The sequence below is a fragment of the Oncorhynchus clarkii genome, chromosome 26 (genome assembly GCF_045791955.1).
Source record: "Oncorhynchus clarkii lewisi isolate Uvic-CL-2024 chromosome 26, UVic_Ocla_1.0, whole genome shotgun sequence".
In the NCBI taxonomy this organism is placed as follows: Eukaryota; Metazoa; Chordata; class Actinopteri; order Salmoniformes; family Salmonidae; genus Oncorhynchus; species Oncorhynchus clarkii.
In genome coordinates, this window is record NC_092172.1 from 24979236 (window position 1) to 24996360 (window position 17125).

Below are 17125 nucleotides of genomic sequence, written 5' to 3' on the forward strand. Positions count from 1 at the left end.
GTATATAAAATGCATTACAAATACCCTGGAGTTTTATTCAACTGCATTGCCCACATTACCTCGCTCGACCTCTAGGCTACCATGAGGCTTTGCGGTTCCAAAATGGCTGTTTCCAACTTCGAAAACGTTTTTGAGGATTATATTTGTTTCTTGTGCTGAACGAACAGCACTAATATGACGTATAATAACATATGTGAGGTTAAATATTTGATTGGAAATCGTTTGAATTTACTTGCAAAGTTAAGCGGTCGCAATTGTGATCCAGAATAGAGTATCCCCAAAAGTAGAATGAGAAGAATTAATGGCTATGGGAGGTCACTAGTCAATGATTGAAATGATTTTGAACCAACGAGATTACTAGAAGCTTGCGTGACTGAAATATTGGCCAATCATCGGGCCAAGAGCTATCTTTGCACATGTTCCAGGGTGCGCGCACAGGAGAACATTTCCTGCCCTGATGCATGGTGGTCGAACCGAAGGGATTGTTGGAAATTTTAGAGGTTCGTATAAATGTGGTTTTACCCAGTGTGCCTTTCTACAGCCATATCCAGTTTGGGAGACGGAAGGGGATATCTGTGCTCGCCGTTTGATATGAGAAATATACTCAATTAAATCATAGTTTAAATCATGTATTGTCTAAAAAAATATAGATATATTATTCGCTAGCCCACATGCTAATTAGCACTAGCAAATTATTTGTCCGCACTCTTCACACTAACGTTACTAACTGCTGCCTGCTAACTAGTTGACGTTAGCAGTTCGTTTAAGAGTCTAATTTATAAACTCTATTTCCTCTGACTGTTTCTTCAGCTAACTAACTTGCCTTTTCTCAACATTTGCTAGTAGATACATGAATGACGAACTAGTTAGCTAACCGACACTCGGTGATCAATTCACTAACGCTAATCGAACAAAAATTGTTCTCAGCTAATGCTAGCTAACGTTTCTGTCTAATTTAGTTCGTTACCTATAGCTAGCTATGTATAGGTAACAAATATACTAATCACATTTATAGTTGATACGGTAACGTTATGTCTGACACAGCAAGCTGAAGCTGCACTGTTGACTGCCCTATCAAGTTCCATCCAACTTGGCAACAACATGAACTGTTGAATCTGCGCTGCTCATATCAACTGTTGTACAACATGTCAGCTGGAAGCAGCTGGACGTTTGATTTGTATTATTAGTGTACATATGATCTAATAATGCAGCAGACACTGCTATCCAATTAAATAAAGTGGGTCTAGTCGCATCCATAAATGATCTTTGTGCGTCTGACTACAAGAGTTGTATGGAAAGTGACTGACTGCACTGAATGCAGCCACACAGTGAATTTAACGTATGTGTGTGTGTTCGTCTGGCAGAGCGACAATGCTGTTGGCTCAGATTAACCGGGACTCCCAGGGCATTGCAGAGTTCCAAAATGCAGGTGGAGACACTCAGCAGGTCACCCTCTGTTTGGCAGAGGCTGTTTCAGGTGAGTTCATCCATGCCTTTCCATTATCGGTGGGGATTCTGCCGAGTTTCCAGCAAAGCAAAAAGTTACTTACACATGCTGTTATACATTTAGAGGCAGTTTTTTTTCCCTCCCTTGTGTCATTTGTGTTCAAAAGATGGCGATCAAATGGACATGGACACTGTGAGTTTACAGGCTGTGACCCTTGCAGATGGCTCTACGGCTTACATACAGCACAACCCTAAAGGTAACTCAAATCTCAATAATCTCCATAAACATACAGTAATGGAAAGTGGCCACGAAGGTATTGGCTTGACTAACAGTGAACACTACCCCATAAAGTAACCCCCAAACGGTCTGACCATGTAGAAAGAGTTGATAACCTTGCTTGGCCAAGTCATGACAGATTTCTTCTTTCTATTGATTATTATCATGATTTAGTCCATTATTTGATGAGAGCAGTCTGATTGAAGAGTGCAGTCTCCATTTCAGATGGCAAGTTCATGGATGGACAGGTCATTCAGCTGGAGGATGGATCTACTGCATATGTCCAACATGTATCAATGCCAAGAACAGGTATGTTTACCTTTTAGCAATGTTAATTATTGCTGTGTTTTAATGAATCTTTACTTATTGTGTTTTTAATTTAGGCATTTTGCTTATTCATGTCACTATTCACTTTAAGATTAAACTGTATTGTGATGGGAAAAGTAATATAATATCAATATTTCCCTATTTTTACTTATCAGAGGAGGCCAACAGATGGACAGGATCCCCTTTGTGTGATGTAATTGGAGGAGATGGTCTGAGACTTGAGGATGGTCAGGCTGTGCAGCTGGAAGATGGCACAACGGCTTACATCCACACACCAAAAGGTTTGTCTCAATCTTAAAGCTGCAACATGTAGCCTTTTGGGTGACCTGACCAAATTCACATCGAGATGGGAGTCATAGATCTGTCAGTTCTCATTGAAAGCCTAATAAGTGGTAAATATGCACTTTGTCTATGCTTCCTGATCTTAAGTTTAGTTTTTGCATCTTTTACTTCCGGTTTTGTACACATGCTTCAAACAGCTGAAAATACAATATTTTTGGTTATTGAAAATATATTTCAGAGATTAAGATGGTACAGTGATTCTCTACATTGCTTGTTTTATCAAAAACTGAAATTAAGCAAATGTAATAATTTTTGCAACTAGGAAATGCTGGAGGGATTTCTGCATATTGCATCTTTTTAAGATTGTTGTAATCCCTTTGTCAATAAATGTGTTTTTACCCAGTGTTTAAATATTTGAGGAGAAATTTGAATGGGTAAATTTAAAATTAAAACAACTTTTTGCAGAGGGTACTAAATTAAAATGAAACTCCCTCACAGATACATATGACCAGAATACCCTGCAGGCTGTTCAGCTGGAGGATGGCACCACAGCTTACATCCAGCACACAGTACAGATGCCCCAAACCAACACCATCCTGGCCATCCAGGCAGATGGAACAGTGTCAGACCTGAACGCTGATGGAACCCTTGACCAAGAGACCATCAACGTGCTGGAACAATACACCGCTAAGGTAGTTTGCTATTGACATTGTATCTTAACAGCTCATCAACTCAGCAGTATATGCAATTTTCAAATACCCTATCTGTGTTTGAGGTAAAATGGTCACTGGTTATTTCCCCCTTTGTTTTCTCAGGTGGAAGCTGATGATGTCAACTCCGTACTGATGAGAGCTGAGCAAGATTGTGGTGTGCAGATGCAGGTACTATTCTTCTCATGTTTATCTATGTCATATCATATTTACCACCAGCTTACATTGGATACATATTTCTTTCAGATTGTGCTTCAAAGGCAGAGTGGTCGTAGTTCTAGGGAGCAGTCGACAGAGAAATCTTTCCGCTGTGACTATGAGGGCTGTGGGAAACTCTACACAACCGCACACCATCTGAAGGTAAAGCACACTCACTCTCTGAAGACGATTTGGGTTCTTGAATGTAGAATGAGTCAGACTCAACTGGTCCAAATGACTAATCTGTTAATCTTGTTTGATTTGCTCTTTTCTACCCTCTGCAGGTACATGAGAGGTACCACACAGGTGACCGGCCATATCTGTGTGATCATCTGGGCTGTGGAAAGAAGTTTGCTACAGGTAATAAACGACCTTCAGACTAATGCAAAGGTCCATAATCCTTTGAGATATGAAGCGGAGGGGCTCTTGGCATAAGTCACAGTAACATTGTTGTTGAAATGGCTAAGGAGATATCAGTTTCCTCAGTTTGAACAATTCCTCATTATCTGAACAATGTCGGTCAGTGTGACTGTGATCCATTAAACGTACAGCACATGTTTCCAACTCGGCAAAATGTGTTTGTTTTTTCCCCAAAAGGGTATGGTCTGAAAAGCCACATCAGGACACACACTGGTGAGAAGCCTTATCGCTGCCAGGAAGTGCACTGTGCAAAGTCGTTCAAGACGTCAGGTGACCTCCAAAAGCACATCAGAACCCACACAGGTACAAAACTTGTCCAGAGTCAGACTTATACCTAATCTTATCCCTACATATGCAATCTACAGTGTACAACTATATATATTTTTTGTCCTCGGATTTGGATTAGAAATCATGTGATCATGCTGTTTATAAATAATCTCAACCATGAACTTGAAGAGGTCTTGAACAAGCTCATCATCCCCGCTGTACTGTAGGAGAGAAGCCATTCATGTGCCCATTTGAGGGGTGCGGGAGATCGTTTACTACCTCTAACATCAGGAAGGTGCACATTCGCACACACACAGGGGAGAGGCCTTACTACTGTGCAGAGCCTGGCTGTGGGCGAGCCTTCGCCAGTGCCACCAACTATAAGAACCATGTGAGGATCCACACAGGTATGTAGTCCTTATGTTTTTCTTTGTTAAAAGTCACACAACAACATTATTCAGTTATTTTGTAGTGTGGCCTTTTTACAGTGTGATTCATGAAATAGATGTATTTACAGGAGAGAAGCCTTACGTATGCACAGTCCCAGGCTGTGACAAGCGGTTCACAGAGTACTCCAGCCTTTACAAACACCACGTTGTCCACACACCATGCAAGCCCTACAACTGCAACCACTGTGGGAAGACCTACAAGCAGATCTCCACCCTGGCCATGCACAAACGCACAGCGCATAACGTCACAGAGCCCATTGAGGAAGAGCAGGAGGCCTACTACGAACCCCCTACAGGTCAGGCTTGGAAGTCAACACCACCTTACACAGATGTATTAGTCATCAATGGATGACTTCATCTTATTTGTCTTTCCTTTCCTCTGTTTTTTGGGGAGGAGAAAAAAAAAGAACCCAACCTATGTGTATAAAGGTGTAACTAGTGGTGACCTAATAACCATAAACATACGGCAGGGTAGCCTAGTGGTTAGAGCGTTGGACTAGTAACCGGAAGGTTGCGAGTTCAAACCCCCGAGCTGACAAGGTACAAATCTGTCGTTCTGCCCCTGAACAGGCAGTTAACCCACTGTTCCCAGGCCGTCATTGAAAATAAGAATTTGTTCTTAACTGACTTGCCTGGTTAAATAAAGGTAAAATAAAAAAATAAAAAAAATAAAAAATACAGGTAACTGCCAAAACAAAGGAAACACCAACATAGTCTCGTAATAGGACGTTGGGCCTCCAGAACCGCTTCAATGCGCCTTCGCATACAAGTGTCTGGAACTCCTTTTGAAGGATGTGACACCTTTCTTCCATGAGAAATTCCATAATTTGGTGTTTTGTTGATGGTGATGGAAAATGCTGTCTCAGGTGCCGCTCCAGAATCTCCCATAAGTTTACAATTTGATTGAGATCTGGAGACTGAGACACACACTTTAAACCCCCTATGCTCCTTTGAGACCCCTCTTTCAAGTCACTGAGTATTATTCTAGCTATGGTAGCCAAAGTAATGAGCATCTGGGCATTTTAATACATGACCCCTAAGCATGATGGGATGTTTTTTAATTGCTTATTTAACTCAAGAACCACACCTTTGTGGAAGAACGTGCTTTCAATAAACTGTGTGTCCCTAATTTACTCAAGCGTTTGCTTTTATCTTGGCAGTTACCTGTAGACTACCTCTGAAGTCTGACGTATATCTCTGTTTAAAGGTTGACTCTCGATGAATCACTGACTGCTGTTATGCCCTTATTAGGACTGCAACCAGAGTAATGACTGAGTCACAGGACGATAATTGAGAAATGTCATTGTTGTTATTCCATGTGATTCAGAGGCCATCGATGATCCCTCAGTGAATTTTGCCCCGGTTGAGGAGGAGGAAGAGGAGTCCTGTTCGGAACAGATGACTGAGACTGAGGCCATTGGTCAGCAGCATGTGCAACTCATAACACACCCGGATGGAACTCAACAGGTTAGTATAAAATAAATGGAGTCTTCACACTCATTTAATTTTTTAATTTCACCGGAAGTGTACCACACCCATATTTATAGACATAGGACAAGCATCAATTAGAGCAGTCTATACATATTTAAGTTGAAAGGGGATATTTTTTGTGTGTGTGTACACACACATACTGTGCATTTGGAAAGTATTCAGACCCCTTGACTTTTTCCACATTTTGTTACGTTACAGCCTTGTTCTAAAATAGATTAAATAGGTTTTTTGTCTCATCAATCTACACACAATACCCCATAATGACAAAGCAAAAACTTGTTTTTAGAAATCTAAAAAACAACTGATATATTCCATTTACATAAATATTCATACCCTTTACTCAGTCATTTGTTGAAACACCTTTGGCAGTGATTACAGCCTTGAGTCTTAAGTATGACGCTACACACTTGGCACACCTGTATTTGGGGAGTGTCTTCCAATTCTACTCTGCAGATCCTCTCAAGTGCTGTCAGGTTGCTGTTGCTGTACAGCTATTTTCAGGTCTCCAGAGATGTTCGATCGGGTTCAAGTCCAGGCTCTGGCTGGGCCACTCAAGGACATTCAGACACTCCTGAGTCGTCTTGGCTGTGTGCTAAGGGTTGTTGGAAGATTAACTATTTTTTTAAACATTTTATTTAACTAGGTAAGTCAGTTAAGAACAAGTTCTTATTCACAATGACGGCCAAACCCTAACCCGGATGATGCGGGGCCACTTGTGCACTGCCCTATGGGACTCCCAATCACGGCCGGTTGTGATACAGGCTGGAAACGAAACCGGGTCTGCAGTGACGCCTCTAGCACTGAGATGCAGTGCCATAGACCGCTGAGCCACTCGGCAGCCCTGGGGCAGGTTTTCATCAAGGATCTCTTTGTACTTTGCTCGGTTCACCTTCGCCTCGATCCTGACTTGTCTCCCAGTCCATGCCGCTAAAAAACATGCCCACAGCATGATGCTGCCACCACTATGCTTCTTCGTAGGGATGGTGCCAGGTTTCTTCCAGACGTGAGACTTGGCATTCAGGTCCAAGAGTTCAATCTTGATTTCATTAGACCAGAGAATCTTGTTTCTTATGGTCTGAGAGTCTTTCAGTGCCTTTTGGCGAACTCCAAGCGGGCTGTCATGTGTCTGTTCCTGAAGAGTGGCTTCCGTCTGGCCACTCTACCATGAAGGCCTGATTGGTGGAGTGCTGCAGAGATGGTTGTCCTTCTGAAAGGTTCTCCCATCTCTACAGAGGAACTCTAGAGCTCTGTCAGTGGCCATCAGGTTCTTGGTCATCCCCCCCTACCAAGGCCCTTCTCCCCCGATTGCTCAGGAAGAGTCTTGGTGGTTCCAAACTTCACCCATTTAAGAATTATGGAGGCCACTGTGTTCTTTGGGACCTTCAATGCTGCAGAAATGTTTAGGTACCCTTCCCCAAATCTGTGCTACGACACAATCCTGTCTCGGAGCTCTACGGACAATTCCTTCTACCTCATGGCTTGATTTTTGCTCTGACATGCACTGTCAACTGTGGGACCTTATATATAGATAGGTGTGTGCCTTTCCGTATCATGTCAAATCAATTGAATTTACCACAGGTGGACTTCAGTCAAGTTATAGAAACATCTCAAGGATGATCAATGGAAACAGGATGCACCTGAGCTCAATTTCGAGTCGTATAGCAAAGGGTCTGAATACTTATAAGGTATTTCTGTTATTTTTTATAAATTTGCAAACATTTTTAAACCTGTTTTCGCTTTGTCATTATGGGGAATTGTATGTAGGTTGTTTAGGATCATTTTAAAAATCAATTTTAGAATAGGGCTGTAACGTAACAAAGTGTGGAAAAGTCAAGGGGTCTGAATACTTTCCGAAGGCACTGTATGTATGTATGTATATATATATATATATATTTCTTGATCGAATGTTATAACTGTGTAGACATTTATATCAGGTAGACAAAACGTATGTTAATACCCAACAGTATACCCAAATCAGATGGCGTTCACAGGAAATGGTGAATAAAGGTGCGTGGTGGAGCTTATGCGTGTGCAGGCTCTATTTATTTTATACCTAGTTTTTTCCGCCCTGCACCCTGTTGAGGGATGTGCATTTGATCACACTTCACTACCCAACAGGTTAGCAAATACTAAACTAGAATGAGCATATTCATTCTATTTCTATGTTACCTCTCTTAATTAATGTCTTAACAACCGCATTTATCCCCCTACATCTGCACACCTCTATACCCATGGCACCATACACTGGGTATGTTTACATGCACGCTAATAACTAAATATGAAACTGATTATGACAGAGGGCCAAGTATAGCATTAGTCGTGTACACCTAACTATGCTTATCTTAATCGGTGTATGATCATAATCGAAATAGGCATATGCAAATTAAAACACCTGGTTTTTGAACGATTAGAACATGTAAACAGCTAGCAATGTATTTGATCTGCGCATGTGCCAGTACTGCAAGCCTCTCTTATGAGCGAGTGAAGTGAGTTTGGAAAAACTGAAAGTATGCATCTTAAATAGTTTTCACATATAAACACTATCCATTGAGTGTACACAACATTAAGAACACCTTCCTACTATTGAGTTTCACCCACCCCCCCACCTTTACCCTCAGAACAGCCTCAATTCGTTGGGCATGGACTGTACAAGGTGTCGAAAGTATTCCACAGGGATGCTGGCCCATGTTGACTCCAGTGCTTCCCACAGAAGACTGATTTGTGTAGCTGTACAATGTTTCATAGAGGGCAAATGGTAAGATATATAGTGTATGATAAAATGTTACATGCCTTTTCATTCCCAGGTCAGTATCTCCCAGGCTGACATGCAGGCATTGGGAAACACAATTACCATGGTAACCAGTGATGGCACCACCTTCACGGTTCCTTCCCATGAAATGCTTAATGCAGATGGAACACATTCAGTCACCATGGTAGCAGCAGATGGTACAGAAGAGCAGGTGAGTTTTACTAAAACTTTACCACCATGATCTGAAATCCCCAAATATGTCCCTGTGCTTCTACACCTGCATTGCTTGCTGTTTGGGGTTTTAGGCTGGGTTTCTGTACAGCACATTGAGATATCAGCTGATGTACGAAGGGCTATATAAATACATTTTATTTGATTTGATTTAGTTCTGTTTGATACCTTAACAGTGACAGAACTAGAATGATGACTAGTGATTCTATTTCTATCAACACACCCACAGCAAACACCAATAGAACTGGGTACTTTCCACTTAAAGGGCAAAACCCCCTCTTCAGACTTGTGATGCGTTTTGGACTTCAGGTCTTAATACATTTTGAACCTCTTTCCCCCCCAGGTGGCCATTGATTTGGCCTCATTTCAGGGCATGCAGACAGAGGAGGGGGTTCACCCTGTCACTCTGTTAGCCACCTCAAACGGCACACAGATCGCTGTCCAGGTAGGGGACTCCATCTGACACAAAACAACAAATATTGCAACATTAAGAGACAAACAGGGCACACAATATATTCCCATTGGATGCTGAGAAGCTTAACGAGTTCAAATGACACTGCAGTAGCTTTAACAAACAGCTGTTTGTTAGCCTAACTCACAGTTGGCCTAACTCACAAACAGCTGTTTGTTAGCCTAACTCACTGTACTTATAAAGAAGTACAGTGCATTCTATTGTAGTCACTGAGCTGGCCTACAGCAGTCTTGAGGTACACGTGTTTTAGGAACTCTGCACCACTTCTGTCTATTCCAGACTGCTGACTATTCCTGACAAATCTGTTGGTAAATAGAAACAATAACATTCAGTATGTTGGTATTCAATGATCACATCAGTCATTCCATTGTGATGTTAATACAAGGTATTTTAAGTAAATAAGGTTAGTCTTGACTCATCCCTGTAGACTCCATCCACCCAGTCAGTCTGCTATGTAGGTTTGCTTCCCTTTGACGCCTACATGAGCTACTGTTTACTGCAATGGGAGGAGCCTTAGTTTTTAAACTAAAGTATATAATGACAAGATAATACAAAATATGTTACTTACACCTGATCACACCAATTTTGCATACATAATATTATGTTTTCTCACTGTGTGATTTCAACCTTTGTGTTTCTTAGCTCAGTGAACAACCTTCACTCGAAGAAGCCATCAGGATAGCATCAAGAATACAACAAGGAGAGATGGGATTGGACGATTAGATTAGATAATCCTTTCAGTACTATGACTTCTATTGAAATATTTGATGAGAACAAGATCTATACATATTCTGCAGTTTTCTGACTCAAGGGTATTGTTCTTAAATCAAACATGAAATTCTTTATTAAGATTTGTAAATAGACATTTTGATATGGCTGCACAGAGTATGTAATGCTGAAACATCCATGAGTAAGATGTGTGTTGCTGCATGAATGAGTTATAGAAATGTAATGTGTTTTTGGACTTTTCGTACCATTTTTCCATGTGTGAATATTGTATTCTGTGTATATACAGTAAATAGCCAATGTTTTGAATCCAGCATATATTTTAACTTTGAATATGTACAAATAATGGATACACATTGGTTGTTAAATAAAGCAGTACAATTCTATATATTTTCACTAATTGTTTTTGTGATAATGTTGTGGATTTATAATCTGAAATCTACTTGATTACTTTTGAAACAGGATATTGTTTAGTATTTAATTTATTTGTATGTGTAAGACCCAGTATATTTGTTTATAGCAAGTGCTTAAAATGTCTCTACCACATATTTACGTCATCAGCTCATACTATTACATGAGCTGCTGGACAATTCTTATCAATTTAAGATTTTGGGGAATATTGGCTTTTTGTTAAATACTTAATGATATACTAAGAAGCAATTTCAGAAAGCATCAGTGTCTCTTGTGAATGCTATAAGATTAGCTGAGAAGATCAAGGGCAATGAATTACAATACAGAACAAAGGGGACTAATGTTGCGGACAAATTCATTAAAAGCGTCAAAGGATAATAAAAAAAAATGATTAAGATCCAAGGATTCAATACGCGCCAAAGTGACGTGAAAGTCAAAAGTTCAATTAGTGACGTAAAACTTCGCTTCGAAGGATGTAGCGCCCGCGTTTCAAACTTCAGGAATGTGTTCTCATTGGCTGAAGATTGGAATCTTTTTTTTATTTTTTAGATTGGAATAATTCTGCCAACGGTCGCGGGAAGTGGAGCAGTGTTGTCCGAACAAATTGTGACCATTTTTCGGGTAAACAAATAGTCGACTGGAGTATTTTCACAGCTAGACACGTACTAAACTCGTTTTTATGTAGTAAATAAACGCTCAGCATAATATATCGTGTGTTTGCCAGTACGGTGTGCTCCTCATGGGACGAAGATAACGCGTTACCGTGTTACTGTAGCTAGCTAACCGTTTTAACGTATTTGCAAAGTTAGTGAGCAAACGTTAGCTAATTTATTTAGCCACGTCATTTTGGATTACAAATTGACTCAAGGTTGTAGCGCCATGGGCACACGGATGTCAAGCTACTCGGGATAATTTGAAACGATTTGGCTAACTAGCCACTTTTACATTATAGCCAACTTTACTGCGCCTGGGAAGTGATGAGTTTCAGTTGCCGAATGTTCGTCAGTACGTCCCCGAAGATGGGACCTATTCGACAGAGACTAGACTTCAACCAGAGTGACGGAGAGGACGATGGCAACAACAGCATTGGAGCCGAGTCGAGTCTCGCCGAAATGGACTCCCCAGTGCAATCACCGAGACAGAACTCCTACTTAAACCAAGACGTCTGTTGTAACAGCACCATGAAGACCGCTACCGCGGAGGATCGCGTTGAACATTGGGATGAGGAGGGATTTGGATGTCTTTTCCCCCTAAAATCACCAGGGACTGACTTGATGAAGGGGTCACTTTCTCCGAGAAAAGGGGCCCGGCACTATTACAACAGCTCGTCCCCGGAATTTTCCTACAATCAGGAGGATGGAAGCTCTCCCATTCCCGGTTGTCCCGACACACCGCCCCATAAAACCTTCAGAAAACTCCGGCTATTTGATGTCCCACACACACCTAAGGTTAACTACAGTAACATGTTGTTTTCAAATTATTCTATCAGATCCACAATGTAAGACCAAATTAACTTTTTAAAGTTTTCAGCCAGAGATAACCAGCACTGACTATTTCTGTCTTCAACATGTTTGAACATGAGAAGACTGAATAGTTTGATTATATTACCATGTGTTACAGGCAATGGGATAGATGAGTTTACTCTGAGTCATTGATATCATTGTGACTTGTTTTCAATATTTTGTATTCATATGACCCTCACCAATTATACACATGTTATTCTTATCTAATGGAATGTTATGTTTTCCCTTTCAGAGTCTGTTGTCCAGAGCCAGGGCAGTGGCCATAGGATCCACAGTCTGCGGGGTAGGAGTAGGTGTCAACATGAATGGGGACTCAACAGGCAGACCACACACAGACAGCAGGAGTAGACCGGCACCCATGATCAACATCAATCCATTCACCCCTGACTCATTACTGATCCAGAGAGCAACGTTACAAAGGAGCAACCGAAAGAGATCACAGAGGAATGAGTAAGAGAAGCACTGATGTCATTATTTACCAGATGTTACATTGGGATTTTGTGGGAGTGGGACTTGAGTTTCCTATGTCCTCAAACAAACTCAATTTCCTCTTTATTTTCTCCAATATCCTAAGGTAGTTGTGGAACTCTTGTCAGAACCATTTTATAAAACTCAAAAGTAGTTGCAGTTAGTGTTGTAAAGTAGATCATATTTTACTACTGTGCCACAACTCAAGTTTCTTTTGACTGTTATGCAAAAAAAAAAAAAACATCTTAGAATTGGGTGATTCGTATTTCTGTCGGTGTAAATGGAGCATGGCCTATTCTTAGTTGACAATAGATTCAGACATGCTTCTAGATCTAGTGTGCATTAAATCAGTTGACTATTGTGCTTGTTGGCAGCAACCCAAAGCCACATGGTTACACTCACAATGTGCACTTGTAGGGATTGTCTGCCCTCCAGTGGTTGGAAGGTTATATAACACATTTTGTTTACTTTCCTTTGTCTCTAAAGCTCATGTGGAGAGGACATGGAAGCCAGTGATGCGGAGTGTGAAGAGGACATCGTTCCACCATCAAAGGTACATTTTTGTAATCACAAATATACGTTTTACTTTTTAAAGTTGTTTATGGCCACTGCTTCGGCCTCCGACCACAATGCACCACAGAGGGCAGTGTGTACGGCACAGTACATCACCGAGGCCAAGCTTCCTGCCATCCAGGACCTCTATACCAGGCAGTGTCAGGGAGGCCCTAAAAATTGTCAAAGACCCCAGCCTCCCTAGTCATAGACTGTTCTCTCTGCTACTGCGCAGTACCGGAGTCCAAGAGGCTTCTAAACCGCTTCTCCCCTCAAGCCAGAAGACTCATGAACATCTAATCAAATGGCTACCCAGACTATTTCAGTTGCCCCCCCCCCCCTACGCTGCTGCTACTCTGTTATTATCTATGTCTAGTCACTTTAACTCTACCTACATGTTCATATTACCTCGACACCGGTGTCCCCTGCACATTGACTCTATACAGGTACCTGTATATAGCCCCGCTATTGTTATTTTCTGCTACTCTTTAATTATTTGTTCATATCTCTCACTTTGGGGGGGTATTGTCTTAACTGCATTGTTGGTTAAGGGCTTGTAAGTAAGTGTTTCACTGTAAGCTGTTGTATTCGGTGCATGTGACAAATAAAATTTGGTTTATTACACACACACTACTTTAGATAAGTGTATAAGCATCTCTGTCCTTTTCTTGCAGAGAATGACTCTTCTGGATAGCAACATGATGTCAAGATATGCCACAGAGTTTCATGAGCTGGAGAAGATAGGATCTGGGGAGTTTGGCTCTGTCTTCAAATGTGTGAAAAGACTTGATGGCTGCATCTATGCCATCAAACGCTCAAAGAAGCCCCTCGCTGGATCTGTAGACGAGTAAGAGAATCTCTTGGATTTTGAAAAGCTGACAATCCAAGTGTAAATTTAAATGCCTTGTTGACCTTCAAGCCATGCCATTTTTGTGCTAATATTGTGTTCTGTTTTCCTCAGACAGAATGCACTCAGGGAGGTGTATGCCCACGCGGTCTTGGGACAGCACCCCCATGTGGTGAGGTACTACTCTGCCTGGTCAGAGGACGACCACATGCTCATTCAGAATGAGTACTGTAACGGTGGCACACTGGCAGACGTGGTCACAGAGAACTACAGAACCATGCGCTTCTTCTCTGAGCTGGACCTCAAGGACCTTCTCCTTCAGGTGGCCCGTGGACTGAAGTACATTCACTCCACCTCTCTGGTTCACATGGACATCAAGCCAAGTAAGTAGCTGTAGAGTTTTGGATACAGCTCAGCTATTGAAATCATTTAAAATATTTATGATTTAACACTTGCTGTGCTTTACTTTTCTCAGGCAACATCTTCTTATCCCGAAGGACTGTGGTGTGTGTCGATCAATTTGACGATGATGAAGGACCAAATACAAATGTTGTTTACAAAATAGGTACCTCAACAAAAAAATTGAATAGAAAACATAATGCAAATGAAACAAGCTAGTAATTGAGTGTAGTTGTCAACCAGGCAGATGGATTCTGATGTTTTTTAATTTATTTTTCCCTCAGGTGATCTTGGCCATGTGACCAGAATGGACAATCCTCAAGTTGAAGAAGGGGACAGCAGGTACCTGGCCAATGAAGTCTTACAAGAGGTAATTGGATAACTCCTCCCCATACCACCTCATTTGTTAAATTATCCAAAATCATGTGACGTAACAACTGAACCAATGTGTTTTTCAGGACTACAGAAACCTCACCAGGGCAGATATTTTTGCCCTAGCACTGACTGTGATCAGTGCCTCAGGAGCTGAACCACTCCCAACTAATGGTGACAAGTGGCATGACATCAGACAAGGAAAACTACCTGCGATACCTCAAGTGCTCTCACAGGAATTCCCAAGTTTACTGAAGGTATGACTAGAAATGACATGGGGTGCTTCCCAAATGGTACACTTTCCCTACATAGTGCGCATATTTGACCTGAGCCTTGGTCGAAAGTAGTGCACTATAAAGGGTTTAGGGTGCCATGTAGGATGCAGTGCTTCATTCTGTAATGGTGGTTTGTGTGCAGGACAAGCAGTAGTAATAATGTTTAATTAGTGGTATTAATGTATTGTGTGCTGCAGTTGATGATCCACCCTGACCCTGCCAGTAGGCCGTCTGCCTCTTCCCTCACCAAGCACCCCGTCCTCCTCACTGCCTCCCGCATGAGCGCTGACCAGCTCCGTGTGGAACTCAACGCAGAGAAGTTCAAAAATGCACTACTACAGAAGTACGTACCCTCTTCATATGTCATGTCTCAAGGCTTTCCTTCCTTTTTCATTTATCATATTGTAAGTAGGACTGTTATGGATAATACTACGATATAGTGTTTGTTTTGTGAAGAAATGATGTGATGCTACCTACTTTTTATTGATTCAGGAATCCATTTCAGATGCAATTACTATGTTATTGGTAGTTATGAATAGCTTCTCTAACAATGTGTTTGTCCTCGTGCAGGGAGCTGAAGAAAGCCCAGCAGGCCAAAGTAGCCGCAGAGGAGAAGGTTCTGATCTCTGATAGGGTCCTAACGCGCTCTACCCTTCAGTCCAGCAGGAGCTCCAGGCTCATCGGCAAGAAGATGAACCGCTCAGTCAGCCTGACTATCTACTGAGCGTGCCAACTGCCAACCCAAATGGGTATCCGACAGGGTTGTGTTCACTAGATGCGACATGGGGGGGTGGACAGGCCAAAACGGAGTGGGACTACCTGAAATTGTCCAATTAGACATGCTTATTTTTTGTTGCAAAACTTTTTCCTACTGTGTGCTCTAATGAATACGACCCTGGTTGTACTCAACAGTGAACTGGGCAGGCCTCCCTAGGCAGACATGGAGAGATGGGCTTCAGAGTGTCAAAACTGACTATGATAGTTCTTACTGTTTGACACGTGGAAAGGGTTAGTAAGACCATGGACAAAAATTATTTGACTAAAGAGTGAAAGGGTTGTTACCTTCCCAAGCACTTGGCATTTTCTGCCAGTTTGTATTAAATAACAAAGCCGATATTTGTTTTTAATTAAATGTGGGCGGATGCTAGAAAATTCTGTAGCCAGTGTGCGGGTTTGGGATGGTGTGATACAAATTTGCACCTTAGTCTGTTATACCTGATGTCAGGTAGTGGAACTGGACCATTGACTAGGAATGATTCAATGAGCACTTTGAACTTGCCTTATGTAAACAGTTGGTAGAGCATGGCGCTTGTAATGCCAGGGTTGTGGGTTCGATTCTCACGGGGGACCAGTACGAAAAAAAGTATGAAAGTGTATGCACTCACTACTGTAAGTCGCTCTGGGGAAGAGCGTCTGCTAGATGTAAAAATGCATACTGCTGCTATATATGTTGGTTTGTCTTGAACTGGAGTGGAGTTCAGTGAATTTATAAATTCCATTCAGATGTTTTAGAATAGTTTCAGTAATCAATCTCTTCTTTAAAACATGGTGTTTCAATGTGTTGCATCTAATACATTTCCTATCTGAAGTTCATTATGTACTTTGTGTACACTGATTGTTTAAGATGTTTTACTCATGTTAATTATTCATGATGAGTCATCCAATCTGTGTAATGGGTTGTTCGAAGTGGATCATTGTGTCAAGCTCCGGTGTCATTTATTTTATATATGATGCATAGAGCCACTGGACAATTGTTTTAGTAAAGTCAGTATTTTTAAGCTTGCACCTAACATCGCGACTGTAGCATTATTGACTCATTTACATTTGTACATGTTTTACAACAATGTAGATTTTGACTGCTATTGGTTTCATGTTACTTGTTCCAATTTTAATAAATTCACTCCCGATAATATGGATGCCTTGGAACTGTCATGTTTGTGGATGGATGTTGCTGTAAACAAAAACAACTGGCACTACACATGGTAGTCTGGGAAAGACCGCGTTATCAAAGGAAGATATTCGAGATGGTCTTTCAGATTATACAAACTTTGTTTCATAGTTTATTGTAAATTGATCGTCTGTACCATTATGCAACAGACTTGTTCATTGTTGGGACATGTTTTTATGAAGCTATTTGTTGCCAATTGACCGTTTCCTCATCACAATTGAATACTGATGAAAGCTCAACACGCTTCACAACTATGCGCTATGTAGAGCCCACAGTCATTGGGTG

General features: G+C 41.3%; 2 protein-coding genes across 9 annotated transcripts; both read left to right on the plus strand.

Moving 5' to 3' along the window:
* Nucleotides 1-83: 83 nt before the first annotated feature.
* LOC139384965 (zinc finger protein 143-like) lies at nt 84-10431 on the plus strand. Of its 8 annotated transcripts, none has more exons than XM_071129919.1 (16): nt 84-500; nt 1365-1477; nt 1614-1703; nt 1937-2032; nt 2206-2331; nt 2831-3024; nt 3148-3213; nt 3289-3402; nt 3525-3600; nt 3838-3963; nt 4155-4334; nt 4445-4672; nt 5704-5843; nt 8672-8827; nt 9191-9292; nt 9962-10431. In XM_071129919.1, the coding sequence occupies exons 2-16, from the start codon at nt 1372-1374 to the stop codon at nt 10040-10042; spliced, it is 1881 nt and encodes a 626-aa protein (XP_070986020.1). In that variant the 5' UTR covers nt 84-500; nt 1365-1371; the 3' UTR covers nt 10043-10431. The 8 variants fall into 8 exon arrangements, with proteins under 8 accessions (XP_070986020.1, XP_070986022.1, XP_070986017.1 ...); XM_071129921.1 differs by having other exon boundaries at nt 353-500; nt 1949-2032; XM_071129920.1 differs by lacking the exon at nt 84-500 and adding an exon at nt 522-1237.
* Nucleotides 10432-10903: 472 nt separating this feature from the next.
* LOC139385119 (wee1-like protein kinase 1-A) lies at nt 10904-16802 on the plus strand. Its single transcript, XM_071130189.1, has 10 exons — nt 10904-11904; nt 12212-12429; nt 12934-13000; nt 13674-13846; nt 13961-14229; nt 14322-14411; nt 14530-14615; nt 14704-14874; nt 15090-15235; nt 15463-16802. Exons 1-10 carry the CDS (start codon nt 11434-11436, stop codon nt 15614-15616), a joined length of 1845 nt encoding a protein of 614 aa, XP_070986290.1. The 5' UTR covers nt 10904-11433; the 3' UTR covers nt 15617-16802.
* The last annotated feature ends 323 nt before the right edge of the window (nt 16803-17125 follow it).

What these genes read in the sequence shown, in the direction of transcription:
- LOC139384965 (XM_071129915.1), top strand. Translation starts at nt 1,342, where the DNA reads ATGTGTGTGTGTTCGTCTGGCAGAGCGACAATGCTGTTGGCTCAGATT. An exon ending in CAGATGGTACAGAAGAGCAG is followed by an intron (nt 8,828 to 9,190) that starts GTGAGTTTTACT and finishes TTTCCCCCCCAG; the next exon opens with GTGGCCATTGATTTGGCCTC. An exon ending in GCACACAGATCGCTGTCCAG is followed by an intron (nt 9,293 to 9,961) that starts GTAGGGGACTCC and finishes TGTGTTTCTTAG; the next exon opens with CTCAGTGAACAACCTTCACT.
- LOC139385119 (XM_071130189.1), top strand. Translation starts at nt 11,434, where the DNA reads ATGAGTTTCAGTTGCCGAATGTTCGTCAGTACGTCCCCGAAGATGGGA. An exon ending in ATGTCCCACACACACCTAAG is followed by an intron (nt 11,905 to 12,211) that starts GTTAACTACAGT and finishes TTTCCCTTTCAG; the next exon opens with AGTCTGTTGTCCAGAGCCAG. An exon ending in AAAAATGCACTACTACAGAA is followed by an intron (nt 15,236 to 15,462) that starts GTACGTACCCTC and finishes GTCCTCGTGCAG; the next exon opens with GGAGCTGAAGAAAGCCCAGC.